At 44.7% G+C, this 25,814-nt stretch overlaps 1 protein-coding gene across 3 annotated transcripts in view; it reads left to right on the top strand.

The window, feature by feature from the left end:
• Positions 1–7,913, top strand: part of DPP6 (dipeptidyl peptidase like 6) — a 510,591-nt gene extending 502,678 nt beyond the window's left edge. For all 3 annotated transcript variants that reach the window (XM_065666817.1, XM_065666815.1, XM_065666816.1), the window contains exons 21-26: positions 256–310; positions 1,214–1,319; positions 2,183–2,241; positions 3,947–4,019; positions 4,119–4,192; positions 5,692–7,913. In XM_065666817.1, coding sequence (XP_065522889.1) covers positions 256–310; positions 1,214–1,319; positions 2,183–2,241; positions 3,947–4,019; positions 4,119–4,192; positions 5,692–5,838 — 514 coding nt within the window. In that variant the 3' untranslated portion in view covers positions 5,839–7,913. The remainder of the gene's footprint in view (positions 1–255; positions 311–1,213; positions 1,320–2,182; positions 2,242–3,946; positions 4,020–4,118; positions 4,193–5,691) is intronic.
• The last annotated feature ends 17,901 nt before the right edge of the window (positions 7,914–25,814 follow it).

Genomic DNA, 25,814 nt, shown 5'->3' with positions numbered 1-25,814 from the left:
GACTGCCCCATCCCTGGCAGTGTTCAAGGCCAGGTTGGATGGGGCTTGGAGCAACCTGGTCTAGGGGAAGGTGTCCCTGCCCATGGCAGGGGGTTGGAAGTGGATGAGCTTTAAGGTCTCTTCCAACACAAACCATTCAGTGATTCTGATTTTTCTGCTGCCACCCCCAATTCCAGCTGATAAAAATCACACTGTGTTTGTTGTATCTAAGTGGAAAATACATTTTATCTATTGTTTTCCTCTCTCATATTCTAGGACAATGCTGAAGGAGCATTACATTGATAAATTGAGAGTCGGTGTGTTTGGGAAGGTAATGTTTTCCCTTTGTTCCTCTGTGCTTTTTTAGTTGGCTGATCTGGATAAGCAGCTGAGCTAAATCCTGATTTATTGAATATGTTGTTGGTGGGTTTTTTTATTATTACTTATTTTTGAGTTGGACTGCTTCTATCAGTCATGATAGAGATGTTAAAGATGAAAGCTTTCATTTTACCAATGTATTAGTCAATTACTTCTTTTTAATTAATTTCCAAATGCAGACAGTGACTATTTGTCAGAAAAATGCTGTCAGATAAATTATTTTTTCCCCTTGCACACTTTAATTTCATTTTCATCTTGTCCCTTAAGGCCTGTGGCAATGTGGGTAGATCTAGCTTGTGTTGAACAAATGTACAACAACAATATTGATTTCCGAGGCTGATTTGCACTACAGTGTGTGCTTGGCTGAGAAACAGCAATTTCAAAGTACCCGTGGTTTGAAATGAGAATGGAATTGTGAGTAGTAATTGTTTATTGTGGGAGATACAGGCTTAGAGCAAGTACCTCTACATACCTACAGCACCTCTGTACAGCAGAGGTGTATGCATACAGCATATACATACGCATACGCAGCATCTCTGCAGGGAATTGTTAACAGGCTGACAGCAGACACTGAAATTGTGATGTCCATTTTAAATAAAGACTGGGGTAATATTTTGGAAAGGTGTCATATCTGATTAGACCTACAGACATAAAGTGGGATGAAAAGAGGTAAGCTCTTGGGCACACAACCCTCCTGCCTTCTGGAGAGTAGAATGGATACAGAGCTTATCTTCAGCCACATCTGCTAAAGCCAGGGAGATGTCCCTTGTTTTGTGTTTTTGAGAGCAAAGTCTCAGCTGCTGGGTTTCTGTACCCAAACAGGACCACTGATGCCACTGTCCCCTTTCTGTTCCAGGATTACGGTGGCTACCTGAGCACTTACATGCTTCCAGCTGGTGAAGAGAACCAGGTGTTTGCCTGTGGAGCTGCCCTCTCCCCGCTGACAGACTTCAAACTATATGGTAATCCACATCTCAGAGTGCACAGACCCTCGTGGTGACCACACATGATGTTTATGCCCTACGTTTTCCCAGTTATCTTCTCTTGCTTCCCAAAGATCCCACCTGTTTTGTATTGTGTGTCTTCTTAGGACTAGCCATAAACCCCTTTTTCTCCCTCAAGAACAATTTTGCTGGCACCAGTGGGACCAGACATGGTAGTCAGAGTAATCCAATTGCTTTTATTACTCAGTCCTTTTAAACAGAGGAGAATTGGCTTTAAACCCCTCCAGCCTCTGCCACCAACCTCCATGGCTGCCTTGAACGTGCTTCATTCTTGCCTGAGCCATACAGCCATGCAACCTGTGGTCCCTTCTGCCTGCACCATCCTCTCTCCAGCGACAATACTCTACTGCACATGGTGGTCCTTTCTCTCAGGGACACCAGTTCTGTTTGTACTTAGCGCCAGTGAAAATGAGGGGACTGCCATGAAAGTCAATGGTGTTAAGCTGGCCTTCAGGTCCTGTACAGTTATCCCTGAGACCAGCAGGAACATGCAGTCAGCTGTTGATGGCGATGGCCCCATGTGAAAGGAGAAAGGGATGCAACATGATAGTGCTTTTTCTCTTGTATCTCAGTTGCATTAAGGAAAGGAAAAGAAAGTTCTTCTGTGAGTTATTAGAAACCATAAATACAGTGGTGACAATGAAAGACTGTGGTATCATACATATCCTTAGCAGATTTTCAAGAACTTTTAGAAATACGTCCTCTGTAATTAAGTCAAGGCTAGAAAATAAGGTCTATTTTAGCATTTGCAGTATTTGACTCGGAAACGCCAGTGTACTCACTTATGACTGAAAGAGACATTTTCATTTTTTCTTTTCAAGCTTCAGCCTTCTCTGAAAGATACTTGGGCTTGCATGGGATTGATAACAGAGCATATGAGGTAACTGCATGGACACTGCATTTGCGACATAAAATGTGAATTGGGTTCTAACTCCTCCTCCATATGTTCACTTTTGGGGAAGGAGCAAGGATATGAAAGAGGTGCTTGCTAGTCAAATCCTGAGGGTGTCCTCCAGCCTTTTTTTTTGTCTTTATAGTAACAAATGTATATGGGGCTAATTGATTGGTCTTCATGCCTGCCTTTCTAAATTGGGTAAATACGATTATTCCAGTTTTACAGATTGCGGCTGAGTGACCCAGGTATGCCCAAGTAGACGCAACGTCACAACCTCCTTTAAAGTTCATCCCAATAGTCTTGACACTTTGATTCTCCTCAAGACATAATTTTTGACCCGAAGTCAAGTGAAGCTCTGTTTCTCTTGGCCTTTTCAAAGTAAGAATAGATGAGATATTTCAGGTAGGCAGAACTCTGTGCCAGAATTGATCAGGGCATGGAAAAGGAGACAGTGTACCAATCAAAAAGATATTGTTTGGTATGTGTGATGGGATCAGTTGGTTCATGTGCTTCAGTTACTTGGGGGAAAAACCTAATAAAGAATAGTCACACAAACAAAATTTGTTATATACAAAGCTTTGTCTTCAGCTAGAAGACATGAAGTCAACAAAGGTTTGAAACTGTTTTCTTACAGAGAAGGCAGGTAGCACCCTGTGGCCCTGCAGTGAAAGCTTTATCCTGGTTCTCTAAACACTGAGTTAATTGTCTCTCAAATGTTGCACTCATGATCATTGCAAACTCTTTTTGTCCTTCTAGAAATTTGAAGACAGGTCAATAGAGGTGAAAGCAAAGGAAAATATCCCAGAAATTAGAGCCTTGAATTGTCACATGCTCTTTGTGCATTGAAAAATTGGCCTAAGCAAACAGTGGTACTCTTGGTTGATTTGGGATAAACTGCTAGGAACAGCACCTGAGCTCTCCAGAGAGCATAACACTGTTCCAGGCAAGTCTGTAACTGATACACCTCTCCTACACGCCATAGTTGAACCATGAATTACTCAGGAGAAGAACCACTCCTAACCTGTGGACCAGACATTATGGAGGTCATATAATTCAAGACCTGATGTAGACTCCGAAAAAATCTGTATTATGGTAGGTTACATCAGAGGCAGCAGAAAGGAAGGAGCCATACAGAGGGAGAACAGAGTGCAAGACACATTTATGCACCATCAAAAGGCTTAAGCGTTGCAGCCAGCAATCTGAGGATGAGAGAACTCATTAATTAACCCCTACAGCAATGGACACTTGAATTTAGCATCATGTCTTCCCCCAGCCCCTCAAAGCTCATTGTGGTTGGCTTTCAAACCATACCAAAGTTACTCCAGCTCTCTGAAGAGCTCTTAGGCACAGACACCTGAGCATGCTTTTCAGCAGTGTTTTGTATTCGCTGGAAATTCACTTTGACTTTTTCCATGTGTTCTGCAGTTCAGGCTTTTAGTGAAGGACTATTATCAGAACAGATGAGGGTCTCTGACCTCTTTCTGCTTCTGAGACTGAGACTGGAAAGACAGGGTGGGGGGTTATTTTACCTCTAAATTGACTCAAGTAGCCAAGAGAATGTGCTGTGCTGCTCTCTGCTTGTTATCCTTGTGATGAAGTATCAAGCGGAATTAAGTACTTCTATTTTCTTCGTATAAATTGATAATTTCTAGCAAGACTTTTAATCTTATCGCAACCTTTACCTTTGCAGATCAACAAATTGGCACACAGAGTCTCATTACTGAAGGAGCAGACATTTTTGATCATTCATGCCACTGCTGATGGTAAGTTAGCCTGTCATTTGAGCTCATTACGTGCTTAGGATAGCTTTGATTTTTCTTAATTAAATTTTCCCCTTTAATGATTTTAATCTGTTTTTACAGAAAAAATCCATTTTCAGCATACTGCGGACCTTATCACACACCTTATTACGGCAAAGGCTAATTACAGCTTGCAGGTACAGTATGTGTTTCTTTTTTTCATATTTGAACAGTTATTTCCTAGTTTGAACTTGAACTGCTGTTAGAAAGCAAGCTTTGAAAAGCCACTTGCGAACTCAGCCTGGCAGTAGAAGTAGGGCCAGCGTATAATGTGTTCTGATACACTCACATGCTTATTTGATTTGGTTTTGAGAGACATATCTCTAAGGAATTGATGTCTGTTGACTTTCTTTGGGAACAACAGGCCAAATTGAGTATGAATTGCAGGAAAACAAGAATTTAAATTAAATTAACCAGAAAAGTTCAGCACAGAAATGTCACTTAAATCTGACATCCCGCTGCAAATGCCATACTCTGGTCTAGAAAGCCTCTCCTTCCACCAAATTACATCTCTGTTTTGCTGAATGGCCCATGTCCAAGCCATTAAAGCTTCCAGAATGAGCCCATCCACCAGGCATGGGGATATGGTCCCTACCCTCTGCTACCTCCCAAGCTACAGCCAGGACATTGCAGTTAGCCCAGGCTCAATCCATGGCAGGGACCATGCTACAGTTTCACAGTACAGATGGTTGTGTTGCAGTGCCCAGGTCCTACTAACGCTTGATTTACTGAATACCAGCTCCCTCTGGCTGCATTTCTGGAGAGCTTCATGTGATGGATATGCTCATTCCATCATGCTACAAGGGCAGATAGGATGGAGCACAGACACGAGAACTATGCAATGAACCCAGCACAAATTTGGTCAGTGCTACAATGGCTGAGATGCTTCTGCACATTTCCCAGTGAAGAAGCATCAGTGCATTGGAGCTTGAAGGCACTGATGGGCTTGACAGACATCAAAGGATAGTTGAAGATTGAATGAAGAGCTGAGGGATCTACATCTGGGATTTAGGTACTTAGAGCAGCAGTGAGACACCTCAGTCCTGCTTACAAGCATCCAGCCCTAGAAACTAATTTTTTCAATGTTCAGTAATCTAGACAACCCATTATGATTCTCTCACATTCTTTCCTTATGTGCAGAAGTTACCTGTTCCATTTATGTAGAAAGTTGTGTTTAAACTATTTCAGCTTCCCACATTTTTTCTATTTAATTACTTCTTCGGCAAGTTTATTTCAGTTTTTTACTTAATGACATTTTTTTCTTTAAAGCCCTCATTTTAGTCAGTAAAACCAAACACCATTTCTCTCCGAAGATTTGCACTGGGTTTTTTTCAGTTTTCACAAGGACCAAGCACTGTTAGTTGCAAGTATGGTCTGGTTCTGCTTAGCCTGAACTTGTTCAGAGGGGAATTAAGTGGAAAATACTCCCCCCCAAAATTTGCTTTTGAAAGAAGATTCAAGTCTACGCCCAGAGCTCCATGGTGCCTGAATTACTCTGGACCTCATGTGCATCTCCAGGAAAACATGGTGCTGAGGAGAGGCAGTGTGTCTGCAGGACAGCTCAAGCTGCAGAGATGGGTGGTCAGTCCTGAGAGTCTAAGCTCCTAATGGTGTGTATTTGCCTGTTTCTTTGCAGATTTACCCTGATGAAAGCCATTACTTTAGCAATGCAGCATTGGAGCAGCATTTGTACAACTCCATTGTCAACTTCTTTGTGGCATGTTTCCAAGTTCAGGACAAACTCCCACTAGCCCCACTGAAAGAGGAGGAGGATGACGATTAACCCTACTTGTCCGTGCTAAGCACAAGGCAGATCTCTTTAACAATATGCAATTGGATCATTTTCCTGAAGAAAGAGATGTTACGTTGTTAGCATGTATTTAAAAAAACTGAAAGCAGCTCATCTGCTTTACTTGACAGCAACTCCTTCCTAAATGGAAGAACATTAAGCATGGTGAACTCAGCAGAAACTGCTGTCTGAAATTAAACCATCACAACCAACATCACCTTTTTATTTATTTGGGGTTTTTTTGTTTTTCTTTATTTTTTTTTTCTCTTTTTTTGATGTTTGCCACAAGGTGAGTTCTAGTGTGTAAGTGGTAAGACACTGAACTTGAAGGAACACCCCAAGAAACCGCTTTGAGGACTGGAAGACTTAATGTCTCTTTGCATTCAAGGAATCAAGCAGTAGCAGTGAAATCGATCATCCACATTAAGGTTACTACAATTAGTATCACATTGTGTCAGAAAACAAATCTAACATGATACATGGAAAAGATTATAGCACAATTATTTTAAAAGATACTGATTCATACTCGCCTGCTCTTTAACTTATTCAGAGGGTTTGTCATTGCTACAGGACATACAAATTCAATTGTATGAAATATCATTACAGTTACACTCATCTTTACCTTCCTGTAATCATTTCTGAATTTCATATTGCTTTAGTTCTGTTGTCGTTCAGTGTCATGCTTACCCTATTAGTTTCTCAGCTTGTTCTATATGGGGAAAAAAACTTACACTGAATTAACCAAGTAACTTTAGACCTGAGGGGTCTAAGGAGGCAATAGGGGGTGGAGATACCCAGACATTAAAAACTCTATTAGAATAAAGCAAAGGAAATCTCGCTTTCATTCTCAGCATAGCCTTTGCCTGCAAGATTGAGTATTTTCTTTGGCAGCCTTGGAAAATATGCACATAAATAAGCTAGATCAGCTTACCAGTGAGATATTTTTATTGTACTATAGAAAAATAGGCAATGGTCATGATTACTCTTTTTCTTCTATTAGTGTTGGAACAATTGGTTGGCAACCTGTTGGGGAACAGCTAGATGAGGCTATAGTAGCAGGAATTTATACCAGATACTTCACAGATCATCTCATAAAAGCTGTTTAAACAGAACCAGTGTGCAGAGATTTATTGCATATACTGTCAATGGCTTTGTTTTATTCCAGGTCAATGTTTAGCATATTCCGAACATGTTTAATTATCGCTTCCATTCACACTAGTTTTGTCAAGCATAAAAATAAAAATAATAAGAAAAAAAAGCATTTTCCTTTAAAATATCTAACACTCCATTATAGCAGTGCAAAGCAAATTTTAAAACTGCTTGTGAAAACATTCAACCTTCATTCACTTCCACATGCTGCATCACAACAATTTCGACTAGTGTTGCTCCTTGTAAAATATTCTGACCAAATGTACAGCCAGTATTAATACTGTATATTTCATTTTGTTGTATATAAAGGAATGTAAGTCAGTTCTTTGTCAGGTCCCAAATCCAATATTAGTCTTGTTTCAGCCTGCATGCGGTAACACTTCTTTGCTGATCAGGACTCTTTAGAAGTACTAGCTTGGAAATATAACAATTCATGTAATTCCTTTTCTTGTTTTGACAGCTTGATATCAATGCCGGTTTCTACTTTTTACATAGTACTGTGGGTAAACTCCCATCCTGACAGCAATGATGATGTTTCCATTGTGTTCTTTAGTGTGTCTTTTTTATTATCTTTATTTTAAGCTTTGAATGTTGGTTGTACTTTGACCATCATGAAAAATATATTGATAAGCCACAGAAATGACCTAGTTTGGGTTTGATTATCTTCTTTACTTTACAGTGCATCGACATCGTGTGAACAAGAACTACGGTATAAATTTGCTTTATCTGGCAAAATGCCAAATAGACAATAAGAATGCTGCGTGTCCAGATTTTGCTACACTGAACAGGCTTAAAAGCCTGAAATGAACTTGACCTGAGAAATGTAAAAATCTGCTCTGTCCAAAATCTTTTGTAGAAAGAACTTTAGGATGTGGCATGGTAGTGTTTGTTCATTCATGGAATAAAACATTATTTTACCACCCTGGTTGCTACTGCTGTTATTTAGTGCTAAGTGCTTAAATAAGCATCAAGTTGCTGGAAGCGCTGTTCCTGTTGAACTGAGCCCAAACTCCAGGGTGCAGTTCAGAAAAGTGGAAACAGGTCTTCTTAAATAAATGTACATCGCCATTTAGTCTGCCTGTAACCTTGGTAAATGGTGTCACCATGGTAAATGGTGACCGCTTCTGGGGAAAACATGGAGTATCATGAAGTGGGTTCAATCCCAAAGTAGCAGTTCAGGAGAAGACCGCTATCACCCCCTACTCTTTGGTAAAATTGCACCTTTTCTCCCTTTCTGCTTGCTGATTTGGCACACAGGCTTCCTGCGGGCATCAGCTAGTTTGACCAAGGGGATTTTTGCCATTTCATCCATTGTCCCTTTTCCCCAAAGCTGTTTGTGGGTTATGAAGTGGGAAGCAAGCACTAAAACACCCTGAATCTACAATAGCAGATTTTTCTGCAGATGAATCTCCATCAGGAAAAAGGCAAGCAAGAGGAGGGAGTCATCCCACCTGAATCTGGATATTTTTTTCCTCTTCAAGGCAAGAGGAGAGACATACATCTGCCAGGGCCAAACTCAGAGACCTTCCTCAAACGAGCAGCACCTTTACCACATGGCCATTCCGCTCCACTGGCTGTGGGGACAGGAGTGACTATCCCAGACTGAAACAGCTGGGGCACAAGTTAGGGCCATCCCCATCTGTTCCCTGCAATGGCACCTTGTGGTCTGCAAGATCAGCTGGATGTTCCTACACCTTCATTACACTTGGAAAGGAAATCCTTTAATTTAATAGATTTCCTGGGAAAATTGAGATTTTTGCTCAAATTAGAAATCCTGGCTATGACTATACCCTACAATACACTGTCCTCTTCATCTCAAGTAGTATCATCAGGAAAGGTTTAAGGCTGCACAAACATCCATGTCTCTGGGCCTAATAGACATGAAAGGCCTTTTAACCCTAAAAGACTAAGAAGTCACGCATCAAGGCTGTGATTCCTTGTACTTGGAGGTACAAGTGTGACAAGGATGATTTCCAGTGACACGTGCTGACCTCCTGCACCTTGTCAGTGGCCACGGTGATGTCCCCATAGCTGACACCAATTTGAACCAGATTCATAGAAAGAGAATATAATGTTTCACAGCAAAACCAAGAAACTATTGTAGACACTTACTCTGATCTTTGTTGCCAGCGAATCAGGAAACACAGAGGCTTGAGCACTGCTACAGGGCAGGCAGATTGCACTAGTACTAAATAGCTTTGCTGTTATTTTGCTTAATCACCTAAATGTAACTAATATTTTTTTTATTCTCCAAACAAATCAAGCTTATACTCTCAACTCACTGGCGTTTCTGGATGCCATAATGTTCAACCGTGGCATCCCAAAGCAGAAGAGAACTAATGAACAGTGGCCTACTAATTCAGAAGGAAACCACAGAGGCAGCTAATTAACAAAGCCAGGCAGCCAGCCATGTTTGTAACTGTCTATGGGTTTGGACATGGAGCATATAAACCAATCCAAGCTCTGCCGACAAGCTCAGGCCAAACAAATGCTGCATCCCTGAAGCGTAGGGAGGAAAACAAATGAGTGACGTAGAAAGGATATATGGGATGTCAATGACACCTTTCCCATGGGAAAACCAGTAGATAGTGATGTTAGAAATGGGGAGAAATGGGTGTTTCGTGAGGAAGACCAAAGGAATTAGGCTGGTGCTGGTACCTGGAGAGATGCTTTTGTTTTTGCTAATCATGCTCATGTTGTCACTTCATTGCTCACTCAGGGTGGAAGTGGTAAGGCAGTGGATGCTTTAACTTTGCATGTCAGGTGGTAGGACATATCTGCCCTGCAGTACTTCCTGGGGCTGCAGTGAAGCTGCCAGACATATCTTGGAGAGGGCTGGGGTGAGGATCCCTTCGGTGCTCATTTTTCCCTGGACTTCCTACCTGCTTTTCATTTGCAAATGAAAAGGAAAAAAAGGAACAGGTGACAGAAAAAGCTCCAGTTACCAGTTCCTTAATCATTGCCAGCTCTTTGCTTATTTCTATTTTGCTCTCCCAACTTCAGCTCGAGGCTGGAGGCTCAGAGCAAAGAGCACTTCCCAAGATCTGTTTCCTCTTCCCACTTCATCTTTCTGTCTTCTCCCCATTCAGCATGGTTACAGTCTGAAAGCAAACCCAGCCACCCCTTGGAAACCAGGAAGAGATGTATAAAAGCATCTTGCTGAGTGCTCCCAATAAGCCATAAGCAAAATAAACTATTTCAATAACTAATTCATGCTTGATCTGAACCCTTTGCTTGGTGCTTATTCTTTTGCTGTGAGGGAATAAGGAAGATAAGATCCCCAAAGATTAATTATTTGTCCCCCCTATTGCACCAGGCCACCTGCTATGAAGACATATTAGTCTGGTTCTACTGACTCCCACTGGCCAGCCAGACCTCCATCCAGCTTTCAACCTCAGCCTTTCCAGACCTGTGGTGGGTGCAGAACCAGGCAGCTCACAAAGTGAAGGGGGGATAGGAGAAGGAGAAGTGTTTGGGAAGGATAAGAGACTGTGTTGTAATAGTCAGGTTTTAACAAATGACAAGAGGAGCATAAAAAAGCCTGTAGCCAACTAGCTTGTGCCATTGTGAAGGGACACACAGTTGTGAAGGGTCTCACAGTTCCCTCCTGCTGCCCACTGCAGCTGCTGCAGACAGACGGAACACTAAAACCCTGGGGGGCTCATGCCTCTGCCGTAGGAAGAATCCATCAGATTGATACAGCCCTGAGCAGGAAATCACCCATTGCCTGCAGCTAGTGCCAGGAGCTCACCACTGAGCAAGCATAGAATCATAGAATCACAGTATAGTTAGGGTTGGAAAGGACCTTAAGATCATCTAATTCCACTCCCCTTGCCATGGAAGTATGTATATGGAAACAAGGGTTCTCTCCTCTTTGGCATCCTCCTCCTAACTCTACTCCAGAGCCAAGAGGAAAGGAAGACACATTTAGTCTCCATGGCAGGAGAATTCGGTAAACAATGATCCTTCTCTCTGGGACCAGCTACCATCATCTCTGCTAAGTGTTAACAGAGGTACATCTTTAACTGTCTCAATGTCATGACAGTGGTGTGACCCTGTGTCTTTTATTAAAGCCTCCTCATGTGTGACTCAGGTGTTTATATCAGAAATAGAGATTTCATTTCCAAAACAAGCCCCGAAAGCCAAATGCTGTCTGCAGCGTGTTTTGTGATTGAAAACCTGAAAACACCATCTCACATTTCCACTGCAGCTCAAGAAATGACAGGCGAAGGACACCCCTTTTCTGAGTACCCTCAGCTGGGGTCACCCTGGCTGATCATCTCCAAAGCGGACATAAGGAAAGCAGGGACACCTCAAGGAACAGGGACCCATGGGAGAGGAGAAACTACCCCTGCAGCAACTCTTACACTGGTGCAAGGCAGCTGGGAACAGGTCTTCTGTACCTCATCTGGCCCAGGATGGGGGATCTGGCTTCTCCCCATCCCATGGCCAAATGCAAGACCACCCTCCCAGTGCCGCAATTATTTGGCCACAATCAGCAATGTTCTTTGTAAGCAGCAATTTCTGCTACAACAGTTGTGTTGCCGGCAGCTGTGAAGGGGAAGATTCAGAAATGGATTTTATAAAAAGGATGTTTTTTTCACTTCAAGACGCTCATTAAAAGCCTCATATTACATGAAGCTACATTCTGCCTCCTCACTGGGACAGCGGCTTTAATCAAAATGTCCATTGCCATGATAGAGAGAGAAAAAGAATAAAAAGCAAATGAGGAATGAGGCCTCAGGAAAGGGCAAAAGGAAATCATGCTCCCGTATTCCTGTGGTATAGCAAGGTTCCCTCAAGGCTGGTTTGGGGTTTTTTTTTTTCCTTCCTTCATTATAAATGTAGCTTTTGGGTCATTTTAAAGCAACAAACAACTCTTTGAGCTGTTGTGAATGCTCTCATCCTTGTTGGAAAAGGTATCCAGGCCTTACACTGTCTTTGCACCAGCTGTTGCCAATGTTCTGAACGTAGTTTGTGCTGAGCATTTCCAGTAACTCAAACTGACGTGTGTTTTGTAGTGAGTATTGGTAGCCAGCCTGCACATGCTCCTGAGTACCTGCTCCCCACCACCTCATCTGGGAGCACCTCAAAGTAGGGTAAATACTTCAGCTGGAAAACCAAGCCCAGAGCAAAACCTGAATGAGGCAGGTCCTTTGCTCCATGTTCTGCTCTGCAACACCAAGGGAAAAGAACGAGCAGGCTCAGGAACCCGGTCCTGCGCCACAGTTTCTGTCTGACTCTTGTTCCGGGTAAATTCACATTTGGATGCACAGGCGGGAAGACATTCAGGATGCTGGTTTACCTGTACTTGGCTGTTTCTTCATCAAAGCAATGTAGCCATCACGTGAGTCTGGAATGCACCGAAAAGTTTACCATGTATTAAAATGTGCTCCAGAGGAAGGGGGAAAGACAAAGGAGAGCTCAGAGATGGGAGAGCCCATCCTGAGAAGCAGTCCATCCCCTGAAATGGTTAGGCTTCTGCCCATGAAAAACACAGAGACCCTCCACCCCAGATGTTTTCAACTTGTGCACTAAGATAGGTCCACGAACAGCAGATGAGAAAAGCATGCCTAACACCAGTAAGCTTAAATCAACTAGCTTGCAGGCCTCAGTGGGAAATCTTCAGAGTCTAGAAGGCAAAGCGAGTTGAAAATGGCTAAGGTCTGGCTCTTGGTTGTTCCCCCGAGGCAGCGGCTCTGAGCTGCTCATCAAGGCCTTCACCCTCGGAGCTGCCATGGGCAAGAAGCACTGAACCCATGATGATGCTGAGTGCTGGGAGGGGACAGAAAGGGACACATTCTCACCCAAAAGCTGCCAGCCATGCCTGCAATTTTATCCTGCATCTTGTGTTCATGAAAGTAAGTGATCACTGAGGAAATCAGCAGTGGCAATAGGAACAGTAAGCACGTCAGCAGTGCAAAGAATTGTGCTGAAAGCCAGAGAGACTAGCGCAATAGCATGAACGGAATCACCACTCCTGGGCTGCCAATACCAAAGCTGGCAGCAAGGTGTTTGTCAGCTGCTGGTGGTGGTGGTGGTTCTGCAGGGGAAGGAGCAAACAACATCCCAACTCCGAGTGGAAACCAGAGCCTGTGCTACATCAACACTTTTCATCCTTATCGACTCCTCACGGTGGGCAGCAGTTCTTCTTGAAGAGGCATTTTTGTAGGTAGAAGCCTTGGAAACATGAAATTGAAACCTCATTAACTGCATAGGATTTCCTTGTGATCCAGAAGACTCCTGGTTTTGCTGTTATTTTATTAGAGATGACTCTAATAATTATATAATTTACAAGGAAATTGGGATGGGAGAAACTTCTCTCATTTGCTCTAGTGGCAGGCTGTAAACAATTTATCATGCAACGTGGCAACGGCAGCCAGAAACTCAGCCCAAACTTTCTCAGTAAAGATCTTATGGCCCAACAAATAATAGCTGGAAAAGCACTGCCTTTTCCTACATCAGGATTTTAAAGACAAAATATCCTTCATTCACTCAGCACCTTCAGAAAAGGAAGTATAGAAGAGGAATAAATCCCTATCCAAAGCATTTCATTGGATGGAAAGGCTCCCTTTGCCTGCAGAGCCTTTGGGTTGCCTGTTCTGGGAACTTTTGCATCGAGTTGCTTCCAAGTTACAGTGCTACATTTTTATTGGACAAGCGTCAGCTGGTTTCATGGAGTGAAATTTGATGTTTATATTGAGCATCTCCACAGCTGAGACATGCAATCCAGGCTTTCTTTGTAACTTTTTTTTGCAGAAGACTAATAGGCACTTTAGGGCACAATTTATCCAGCCAGCTCCAGATGCTCATTTTGGGATGGCACACGCTGCATAAACTGTGTAGACCAAGTGGATCTGGGTGAGCAGATGAGCTATAAACACCTCTTTTCACCCAAGGAAAGAGAGAAATCAGACAAAGCAAGTATTAGATTTGTAAAGAAATGACTTTTAAGAAATGAACAAACCCCTCGGCTTTCCACCAAAGTGTTTACTGCAGCTATAAGCAGAGCACAGCCACTTGCTAATATATATTTACTACACTTTTACAGCACCAGGGAAGCTTTTGAGTGGTAGGATGCCATCTGCTGATCTGAACAGTTATTTCCTCCTGTTTTATCCCTTCCCAGCGGGCAGCTTGTGCCGATGGGGAGAAATCTGGAATACGTTTGGATTATCTGCAAAGTGAAAATATTTTCATCCACAAAACACAATTTGCCCAGATTATAGAAAGCAGGGTGAAGAGTTTAATCTTACAAACACTGCCTCGGTTATGTAGACAAGTTTGTGCGGTGAATGAGGCATCCTAAAGAAGACATACAATATTCACCCACAGACCAGCTTGCAAAGAAGATTGAATCTTGTATAACTTCCAGTTTAATGCCGACTTGCTGATACTTCTGCTAGTACCCATCTCCATTACCACAGAAACAATCATCCCCACATCTGTGAGCCAATACAATGCACCGTGACCCTGAAATATAGTCCCAGCATGTCTTTCTATAATCTGTGGAGTGAAGAACAAATTAAAACACACTGTTGGCTCTCGAGGACTGCAACTTAAACCTGTGAGCAAGCTCTATTAAGTCCAGTAATAGACACCAGTCATACTCAGCCACACAATGGAAGTAAAAGAGGATGAATAGCACACCATCAGCTCCGGCACTCCAGCAGTAATAAGCATCATGCTGGGCTCACTGCACTGACTAATCCATTATTTATTGGGCTTCATAAATATCAAAACATACCACAGCTGTTAGTACTTCAGTGCAAAACCTGCAAATATTGCTTCAATTATTCAGGAGCTTGTCGCAGGAGCCAGTCAACTGCTTCGAAGGTGCAATTATAGAAGGTATCAATTACTCAGGAGTTTCAGTTCCCAACCGGGCCCCCAGGGCAGCTGGCACAGGGAGCACTGGGAGTCACAAGAACAAGAGGAAAAATTGCCTTGCCCTCAAAAACAGCCCAAAGCCTTGAGCCCCACACAGGGAGGGATGCAGGCAGCTCAGTGGCGGAACTGAGAGGTTATGTACGATATCCTACAGCCCTTGGAGGGGTCTTTGCTCTAGCATCTCACTCCGAGGGACTGCTGAAATGATCATTAAATTAACAATCCCTAAAGCCTGCACTCCTAAATTCACCCTCTGTGTAGGACACAAGTCAGACTTGCTTAAAGGATGAATCCCAGCAGTTCAAGTCACATCTCCAGCAAGGAATCGCCATCTGAAGCCATCCTGGGCTTTTCCTCCTGAAGACCCCTCCCTCTCCCAAAGACATTTGAGTGCCAAAGACAAGCCTAGAGACTGTGATCGGCTGCTTGGTGCATTGAGGTCAGGGTTGCAATTACCAGATGGCACAGTGGCTAATGTACAGTCATCAGGTCCTATGCACATCATCCATGTCCATGTTCATGCTGCAGCTCCCCTTTCCACTGGGGCTCATACATCGCATCCCCTCTCATAAAAGCCAGGTTGAACTGATTCAATGACAATGTCCTTGTGCTCATTTGCTAGTTGTGTATTATGGGTCAGTACATTTTGTCCATTGGAAAAAAACCCAAAGCCTCAGTTTAGTTCTAACATTTCTCCTGTGCCATTCTCCTGCAAAGAGCTGGGAACAGGGAAATAAGATGCTTGAAGGAGCAGATGGCATCTGCCAGTGCTCCCCCATAAAAAGGTATATACCCAATGGTCATTTGCTACAGGAAAAGGAGAATCTCCAGGATACTTAGGTACTTGCAAGCTTCAGGAGAACAGGCATCCAGAAGGAGGTGATGTTGAGATTCTCTTTAGAGAGAAAATACTAAGCTGAACTATATGAGACAGCAGAGAAGTCATATGGAAAGCTTGATGGGAAAAACATAAGGAAAAGGAAAACAGGTCTTGCCCACTGGACGCTGTGGGGACTTTTCTTTAGTACAAGATGCAGTGTGTGAACCTCAGGTAAGGGACAGCCAGACCTGGCTCTGCCCCCATGAAAGAAAGGACAGAAGAAAGCATGGAGCACCCTGAGCACAGTGTCTGAGATATGGAAAGGGACCTTTGGAAATGGGATGAGTGGGGGGGGAAAGGAAAGTCCAAGACATCAGTAACCATCATAGTCTCAGTTCAGCACAGAGCAGCATAAAGACTGGATGCATGCATGGGTCTGAGGTCCAAATATCATTAGAATCATAGAATCACAGTATAGTTAGGGTTGGAAAGGACCTTAAGATCATCTAGTTCCAACCCCCCTGCCATGGGCAGGGACACCTCACACTAAACCATCTCACCCAAGGTTCTGTCCAACCTGACCTTGAACACCGCCAGGGATGGAGCACTCACAACCTCCCTGGGCAACAAATCCCAGTGCCTCACCACCCTCACAGGAAAGAATCCTCGTGGCCCTCCCCTGGACTTGTTCCAGCAGTTCCATGTCCTTTTTATGTTGAGGACACCAGAACTGCACACAATACTCCAAGTGAGGTCTCACAATAGCAGAGTAGAGGGGCAGGATCACCTCCTTCGACCTGTTGGTCACGCTCCTTTTGATGCAGCCCAGGATACGGTTGGCTTTCTGGGCTGCGAGCGCACACCAAAGCCAGCTCATGTTCATTTTCTCATAGACCAGCACCCCCAAGTCTTTCTCCGCAGGGCTGCTCTGAATCTCTTCTGTGCCCAACCTGTAGCTGTGCCTTGCATTGCTCCGACCCAGGTGTAGGACCGTGCACTTGGCATGGTTAAACTTCATGAGGTTGGCATCAGCCCACCTCACAAGCGTGTCAAGGTCCCTCTGGATGGCATCCCTTCCCTCCAGCGTATCAACTGAACCACACAGCTTGGTGTCATCGGCAAATTCATTAAACAAAGCAAAGAATACTACCTGGTATAGGTGCTAGTGTACCCCAGGAAAGGGATTTAGCCTGGCCAATGTCTGTAATACATTTAGTCGAGCAGGCAAGACAAAGGCAGATAAAACTCAAGCATGACCAGACCTTCAGCAAATCCCATTTGAGAATCTAAAGCCAAACTTTACACTTTAAACTCAAATTCATTTTTATGTTCAGACACTAGAGACCCGCTAGCCCAGCTTGGTCCACTCTTTTGCTTCAGAGCTAGGAAGCTGCTTTCCTGCATCTCCAAAGTTTATACGAATGTGGGATTTTGATCTTTAATGGGGCCAGAGCAAGCTCCTGGTGTTTCAACCTGGCCAGAGCTGTCAAGACACTTCCCAAGTCTCCAAAGTCCAGCTTTTTGGTTTTTAAATAGACAAGAGCTTCCTGGTCCCATGGCTTTTGGGAAATAAATCCTTCCGCATGTTATTTGCATGCTGTATTTCTACTAAAGTGTTTGTGGAAGCAGAGCAGAGCCATTTCCTGCAGTAAGCGCTAGGACAGCACCGCAGGGAAGGGCACCCGCTGCCAGGAAGGGCTCCTGCAAGTGAACAGCATGAGATTTTCATGCAAATTTCCCACCAGGGCCTCTTGAATAACGCTCCTGATTTCCCTGCCCTTAATGAATAAATCACTCAGCCTTGTTAGTGGAGTCTCCGGCACGAGGGCAGCAAGCATCACCTTTGCCGCTCAGTTGACCAAAGAATTGACGCAAACAGAGATGAATGTTGCTCTTAAACCTGTGCTGAAGAAGACATGAAAAACGCGTTAGCTCATAATCTCATGCACAGCAATGCAACATGGGGATAATTGAAATATAAGTGCTGCTCAGACACCAACTTCAGAAAGATTTTGTCACCCTTACTATGCTAACAAATCATTTACAATGCAGTGGAGCCATTTAATATTTTGTTGGTTTGAAGGTTTTTTTCCTGGTATAAGTGTTCCCCAAGTCTTTTGGGAAGTGGCATTTTCTCCTAGCATGGCATGTGCATCTAGGGGAAGTGTTTTGTACAGCATCAGAAACAAAGTGGCTCTGAAAAGGGCCCCTTGGTACGTCTCTGAAGAATCTAATACCGTGGAGCTGTGTGCTCCATGTTTGCAATACCCAGGGAGCAATGCAGATCAGCCCCACATGACCCCAAAGCCTCTAGCAACAGTACTGCAGGCCCTTCCCTTCCTCCTTGAAACTGGATGAGCACAGTGTGCCATGCTTTCTACCTCAGAGTGCATGGTTGAAAGATGGACTGTCACATCCACTCTGATCCATGTCAGTGGTCCCCAAGAGGCACAGCTCCCCAGTTACGCTGTCTGGCTTTCCCTCCAGCTCTGCCTTCTTCCTTCTTTCTCATGAATAAAATTAAAAAAGCAATAAAAATTAAATTTTCTGAAGCCGACTCACATTTAGGACCATCTGAGGATCTCATTTTCATAATCAGGCACTTCAGATGTGGCAGCAAGAGGTCCAGCTCCTAATCCAGCTTTGGCTGTGTGCATATCAAGTGAGCTCATTGCATGGGGCTGATACAGAAAGGGAGGAGCAGTATCAGCATCAAGAGCAGATCTCTCGTGTTCCTGGATGCGAATATGCCTGGTTCTCCTCAAGAAGGGGAAGGCATTTAGGGTGTGCAAGAGATAATCCAGCACGTGCCTACACAACAAGAAAGTGCTGCTGTTAAAGCAAAAAGTTTCTTGCGCACGCCCTGATGAATAGGCAGGTCAGCACTCCAGCATTCCATTTACATGGGACACTGGCCTGCTTTAAGGCATAGACACTGCCTGGGAAATCCCTCCTGGAATTTCAAATCCTCTGTCACTCAGGGGCCAGCTTTGCATTTTCTCACATTTTGTACATTTGGCTGTTGCCCTTTTTCCAAGTGCAGTCATCAGTCACGTTGGTCATGCTGAGCACTCCCAGCTGCAAGGTTTATTTACGAATGGTTTCCACAAATAGAAGCCATGCAGCAGAGTGTTGGTGTATTCGTGCTGTAACTTATTTAACCTATAAGTAATGATCTTCTTGAAAGAGACATGGAAAACACAGTAAAACAAACCCACCCGCCACATGTTTCCCCAGGACTTGACCACTTGCTCACTAGCCTGCAGAGGTGGAACACAGTGATATGGCCCATGAAGTCTTGGGGACATCTCCATAGGGACAGAAACCACAGCAAACCCAGCCTTATTTGAAGCAGGAGCTGGTGCTCTGACTTTGGGCCATCTCTTCTCCAAGCAAAATAACTTCATCTTGGTTTCTATGAGAGCAATGAATGCAATGTTCATCCAACAGCTAAAGTGCATTTTACAGCTCTGAATCATGATTTTGTGAGACAGATAATTAAGCAATCAGAACAATTAAGTGTTAAAAAGTTACCATGTCTAGAAATGAGGGCGAAGAAGAAGAGAGGACAGGAAAATTCTCCTAGGTTTTTCCTTTGGGCATTTTTCAGATAGCAATGATGCAGGAGCATGAAGATGGAGAGAAGAGAAGGAAGTAGACAGATGAGACTCTGAGCTGTGTGGGCTATAAGTTGTCTTGGGCAAGGCATACAAGAATGAATAGTTGCCCCTGTGAATATAAGGAAGGATTTCCTGGGTGGTTGAATTTGCTCATCCAAATCATCAATCAAAAACCTACGGAGGATACCAATTACACATTATTTGGGCTTTGGGGCCATTAAACGGCTTTTTGCAACCTTAACATTTTGATATTGTGGTAAGCCAGAACCACTGTTGAGAGCACAGCCCTGACTCTGGGCATCTCCCTGGGGAGCTGTGTTTGCTATCAGGCTGCAACAGCCTGTTCTTCTTTTGGGGGATAAAATGTGCTTTGTCTGCCTGCAGTTTTTGAGTCTCTCATGCCTCATACATGGCTGACCAAACTGCGTTCTTACTAGGATTGAATAGAACTGGTCACAGAGGCCTTTGTGGCCTTTGCTTTTTCCAGGTTGTTAATTTGCTCATCCACACAAGAGCTTCAAGGTGAACCCTCGCTTGGAACAAACCTCAGTCTGCCACACTGGGACAGTAGTTGGCTACATAAGCTGGGTCTTTGCAACGCCACAAGGATTTAATGTTATATTTGCAAATGGAACATTTCACACGTGTCCCAAGACCCCTCCCAGGAGGACCAATGTGGTAAGGGGAAGCAGGAAAGATTATCATTTCCAAAGCATGTTCCTGATCTGGACTAAGAGGTGAATGGAAATGCACTCAGTGAGCTGTCACCATACAACATCAGACACTCCCTGCTATTCACTGTATGCCCTTTTACTGTTCTTGCTATATATGAGTGTCAGCCTTGTCTAAGTTTCCTACGGGATTCCTTGCCATAATCAAGTTTGCAATGAAGTTACACTTTCTTGTATGCTCACTGATACACTGCTTTAAGCAGTTGAGATACCAGTGCTGGAAACACTTCAGAAACTAACTTTATCCATTCAAATTAAACATGTGATGACAATAAAAAAGAAGAAACGGATGAAATTTCAACCTTATTGAAGCAAATGAAAGTTTTGTTACTGACATCAGTCAAGTGAGGGTTTTACCCAGACTTTGAGTGAGGGAGCTCAGATGAGCTCATAATAGAAACAAGCCAGCTGTGAACACTGGATCTGCAGTCTCTGCCTGAGCTATCCCACCCCACAAAGATTACAGTATGGCACTGCCTCTAATTGCTGTAAGAATAGGCATCTTATTGTCTACATCTTCTGTAATTCCACTATTGAATAAAGGACACTTCTGACACAAATGAAATGGGGAAAAAAACAACAAAGCACCTAAACCCACATGAATTATCCTGCCTTATGCACTTATGAAATGAGAAGGTTGCTACAGCAGAGAGGAATTAAGCTATGATACTGATGCTCTGTCTCACTGAGGGTTTACAGAGTGATAATTAAGAGAAGTACTTTCTGCAGAAGAGAGCTCTTCTGCTGCAGAGGAAGAAAAAACATTTCTGCTCATCTTAATCAGGCATTGATGGATGGTGCTAATCAGTTAGGCTAACATGTCAGCACCTCCCTCATGCTATGGCTCTGCAGATCGCTGTAGCTGCTGGATAACCCCAGCACACTCACTTGCAGCCTGGACCACAGCCCAGGTCACTGAGGAAACGTGGCAGTTTCAGCAGGCACTGGATGGGGCCTTTTCCAGATCTACTAAGACAGGGAAGCACCAATCCCATTGTTTGTCTATTTAAACATTGCCAGTGTGGGTTTGAAACCCCTGCCGCTTCGCAGACACTAAACCCTGATGTCACACATGAACGAAGGCAAGCCCCATCCCACAGGTGAACTGGCTCCTCCCTGTGGGCATATGTCACTGGAGCAGATTTCAAAGCAAGCCCCAGAAGCCAAACACATATCTGCAGCAGAGATGGACCTGAAGGACTTCATATGGTGAGGGCTTCTTTCCCAGATGGTCCTCGTCCACCTCTGTGAGCAGCCTGGCTTTGGCTGAGAGGACATGGGGAGCACTGCAGTGCTTTGAAGGGCTCCCTAGGAGGCTTGGGGCTCCCATTGCCTCTGTGTCACAGGCAGGCAAACAGAGCATGGCAAGGGCAAAGCCCTCTGCTCTACGTTGAAAGCCAGCACTATCAGTTGCACTACTTGAGGTGAGCTGGGAGGACTCGGGGTAAAAAGAGTTACCCACCATGCATTAGCAGGACCTCATTTAAAACAGGCTGCGGTGTTGCAGTCCATAATGGGCTTCAGGGCTCAACCCAAAACCTACTGAAGGTCATCGAATCTTTCAGAAGTTTTCAGCTGCTCGGTATCTTCTGAGGCTGGGTAGGAAAAGAAGTGCAAAAGGCACATAACAGTTACTGATAGAATTTCCACTGTACTTGTGTGCAAACAGTGAAGAAGAGTAGAGAACAGTATGGACTTGGGGGCCCAAAACCCAGGCGCCTAACACGGATATATCTACCTCTCTGTGACAGCAACAAAAAATATTGCTATTCACATCTCATTGGAGGTGCTAGATGAAAAGTAAGCACTGTTTGTAAATAAGCTGCCTCAATAATTAATTTCCAGCACAGACAGCACAACAGAGAAGCTTCCGAAAGAAATTATTGCAAATACAATCTCAAACTAACAGCACATGAATGGCTTTTGAAAAAGCCTTCGAAGAGCAGACCCTGAGTTTTAGAGAGAGGTGAACCATCACCTATCAATTTGACTCTGCTCTTTGAATGAGAGGTCTCAGCCTACTCCACTTCAGGTGAGGCAGCATATAGGCCAGAAATGAGCCTCAGCAGCAGCACCTGATTGGCAAAATAAAAAAGGGACTCATAGTAGCTGGAATGAGTAAGAAGATGGCAGAGTTTTAAGGAGCAGAGAGGAGGGAGGAAGAAATGGGATGGGTGGATGGGTGGATGGATGGATGGATGGATGCATGGAAGTGGTCTATGAATATAGTTAGTGAGAAATGTCATTGTACAGAGAGAGCAGCCACATGACAACCACAAGCATCCTCTGCCCAGGGAAGTTTCAGCCAGCAGCAATGGGAAGAAGAAGAAGGCAGGACTTCTTCAGCCCCTGTCAAGGAGCATAGACATTGTCTGCACCCACTTGCCCCTGAAAAGTGCAAAGTACAATGCACACGAAGAAGACAGGTTTTAATGAGGCTGGGCTACCACATTCCTATTCCATTCCACTCCATCCTATCCTATCCTATCCTATCCTATCCTATCCTATCCTATCCTATCCTATCCTAACCTACCTATACTATGATATAGGACAACTCGAGGCTCATTTTAAGGTATCATTAGCAAGCGGGGGATGGATGGCAGTGAAAGGAAGCAGGGAGGACAATCTGTAAATAGAAAAGGAAGAAAAAACACACATCCAAGTGAAATTTATAATTCTCACATAAATGAAAGGAGAGGTAATGGTGCACATCGAACTAATGAAATTAGCCTGCAGACTGACTACCAGCTAATTAAATTTCTTACTTAGCATACATTAACTGAGCTGCAACGGGTATTTCACTGTGCTCACATTACCCAAAACCCTTCCCACCAGCACTGAGAAAAACGCCACAGGGGTAGAGCAAGACAGTTTTATTTTGCACTATGCCCACCACAACAAAGCAGAATATACCCAAGGGGTCTGATGCACGTGCGGCTGAGGCTCAGCTCTGAATGATCCCTATGCGGCACAAGCACCATCATGTGCAGCCCCCAGATAAAAGGCCACTCTCTACCCATGACATGCTGGGGGGGGGGGGGGGGGGGGCTCACATTTGTGGCTTTTCAGTGGCTGCAGAACAGGCATGTTCTTTTTGTGAACTGAGAAAAATGCTTTTCTCATCTGACAGCCCCATCTCATGTGAACTGGAGCACAGAAGTCAAATCAAATCTCTGCTGGCTCACGGGTAACCAAGCAGGACTGTTTCGTGGCTGGAGATTCATTAGTTAGGAGTGTTGATAAGGACAGTAAAGCTGTATTAGAATACTACTTGCCAATGGCTTTCATCTCTCTATATTTAGGATTCAAGGTAAAACATTCAGCAAAGTTCAGCTGCATCTGCAACCCAATAGAAAAGCTCAGGCACTCTGGAAATGCTGATCCCACCACACACCTCCGCCGAAAAAGGTAGACATCTTGTAGGAAGGGATCATCACATCAGGGTTCAGAGGGCGTACCTCCAAAACAGACACCGAAATAGACCCCACAATGAACCACAGGAAGGGTCATCCCAGTTTCCCCGGCATGTTTGTACATCTGTCTGTATCCACTGTCTAAAAACAGTGCTTGTCTAATGCCAAAATGACCAGTTCTGTATTATCTAATAGTTGCTGAATAATCACCCTGAATCTACTGTTTTCCTGGTGGGTGAAACAACTCCCACCCATAAAAACCATAAGAGGTCTTTGGAACAGGAGCCGAAAGGCCAACAGACTGAAAGGTCCATGAATCAAAGCACTGCTCCAGTGATTAGCTGAAGCACAGCCGAGCGAGAGGAATGGTCTCCATTTCCCACAGATCAATGTTCCTTTAATCCCAGCCCTTCAAGGTCAGTTAAAGTTTTCAAAACGCACTTGACGAAAGTTGTGCGGCTTTAGCAAGCGGCCGCCTCTCCAGGGCCCGGCTCATCTGAATAGCATGCCGTAACCTTCAGCCTGTCTTGATGTCTGATTCCCTGCTTGGATCCTATTATCATTACTCACTGGGGAGACCAGGTATGTTTGAAGGAAGCCAAGTCTTCCAGCTTGTCAGCTCTGAAATACGTTGCCTGAGGCTGCCCAGACTCTTCCTATTCCTTATTCAGTATGTGGGCTAAGGCTACCTGCAGCTTTCACCCTCTTTGCTGCACAGATGGATTTATCTTTGACCGCTGCTGTTTACAAAGAGGAGAGAGTTGTCTGCAACATCAGACACATACAGCCTTCAGCCTTACAAAACACGCCGTTATTCAGAATTGCAGTGCCTCAAAGAGACAGGGGGAGTGTTGCCAGTGAAACCTGGCAGTAAAGCCAGCTCGGACACACTGCTGGTCTGCATCTCTAATCCATTTGTTCCATCTTTGGTCACCCATTTGTCACTCCCTCCCTATCTTCTTTCACAATACACCTCTAAGAAGCGAAGGGTTGCTGTCAAATCAAAGCATCACCATTCAAGCCACGTGTCCTCCTGATGGCCTGGGATTCTGCAGCCCTGTGTCTGCATCTCTGCAACTGACCTCTTCTGAGATGCACACTGCCTTGCATGAGCACCCGACACTGCAGCTCTCGAAACATAGGCACCCATGGCAGGATGCCTCTGCGCATGGACGTGTCAGGGTTTCAGAGCACAAGCCAATATGCAGCCAAAAGCAGAGTGAGGAGACATGGGTGCAGGCTCTCTCAGATTGCCTCCAGCACAGGGCATTCTCCTCCAGAGCTCTGGTGGCATTGGCCACCCCAGAAGGGCTGCTGAGGGAGATGGACCCTAGCACAGACCCAGCCTGGCACCCTGATGTGCAGCATGGGGGCATGCAGACCAGAGCTGCATGTGGGCATTGCACTCTGGCGATGTGTGCATTTGGTGGAAGTAAAGCCAGGGAAGGGAGAATGTGCCTGGTCCCCAAGCAGCAGCCTGGGGAGTATGTCTGTTCTCTCACATCCAGGTAAATGCCTTGAATGTGGCCAGGTGCCATGCAGGAGGGAGATGTGGGTGCAATCACCCTCTCCAGAACTGGTATGGTATCAAGCAGAAGCAGCACTTGGACACCTGATGTCCAGGCTTTCCTGTCTGAACCCTGCTCTGTGTGTGGGCCAGGTACAACCAGGTGAAATTAGCGCATGATGCAACTTGGGTGAACTCAGACCCTCAAGCTGAAGAGAAAGCTTCCAGCTGGTGGCAAGAAGCTCTCACCAACATCTAGCTGCCAAAAGCCCAGCTGGACTCGGGGAGGCACTGTGTTGCTGTGAAGGTGGTCACAAGAGTGGTGCACCAGGATGGGGGACCAGAAGGGGTAGAGAAGGGGCAACCCCAGAGAGGAGTGTCTGAGGAGAGTGAGCAGATCCAGGGACTTGATACGAGGATGTCACTGTTTTGTGACACAGGGTCACCAGTGCCACTGCCTGATGCTCCCACAGTGGGGGCTGTCAGAGGGTCACTTCATTCCAGGTTGTAGGAGGAAAGCTGCGTTTCCCCACAGGGAAATAGGGGCTTCCTCAAGTATCCCGGCTGGGAAACGTACCTTTTGTATCGAAGTCTTAGGGACAGATGAAATCTATCGCGTTCCGAGGCTGTTTCCCTGCAGTTGGTTTAAAACCACACGACGCCTTCACCCGGGCTCTCTGCGGCTCAGACATCGCCCCATCTAGTGGAAGTCTGCTGCAAAGGGACACCTCCGGGAGCGCCAGGACTCCTGCGACACCAGAGCTGGGAAACACGACACAGAGAAGGCCCCCGGGTCAGCCGTCCCCCAGACTTCACCTTCGGCTGTGCCCAAAGGACGCG

The sequence above is a fragment of the Lathamus discolor genome, chromosome 2 (assembly GCF_037157495.1).
Source record: "Lathamus discolor isolate bLatDis1 chromosome 2, bLatDis1.hap1, whole genome shotgun sequence".
In the NCBI taxonomy this organism is placed as follows: Eukaryota; Metazoa; Chordata; class Aves; order Psittaciformes; family Psittacidae; genus Lathamus; species Lathamus discolor.
The sequence above is the reverse complement of the archived record's forward strand: the minus strand, read 5'-3'. Positions and strand labels throughout refer to the sequence as shown.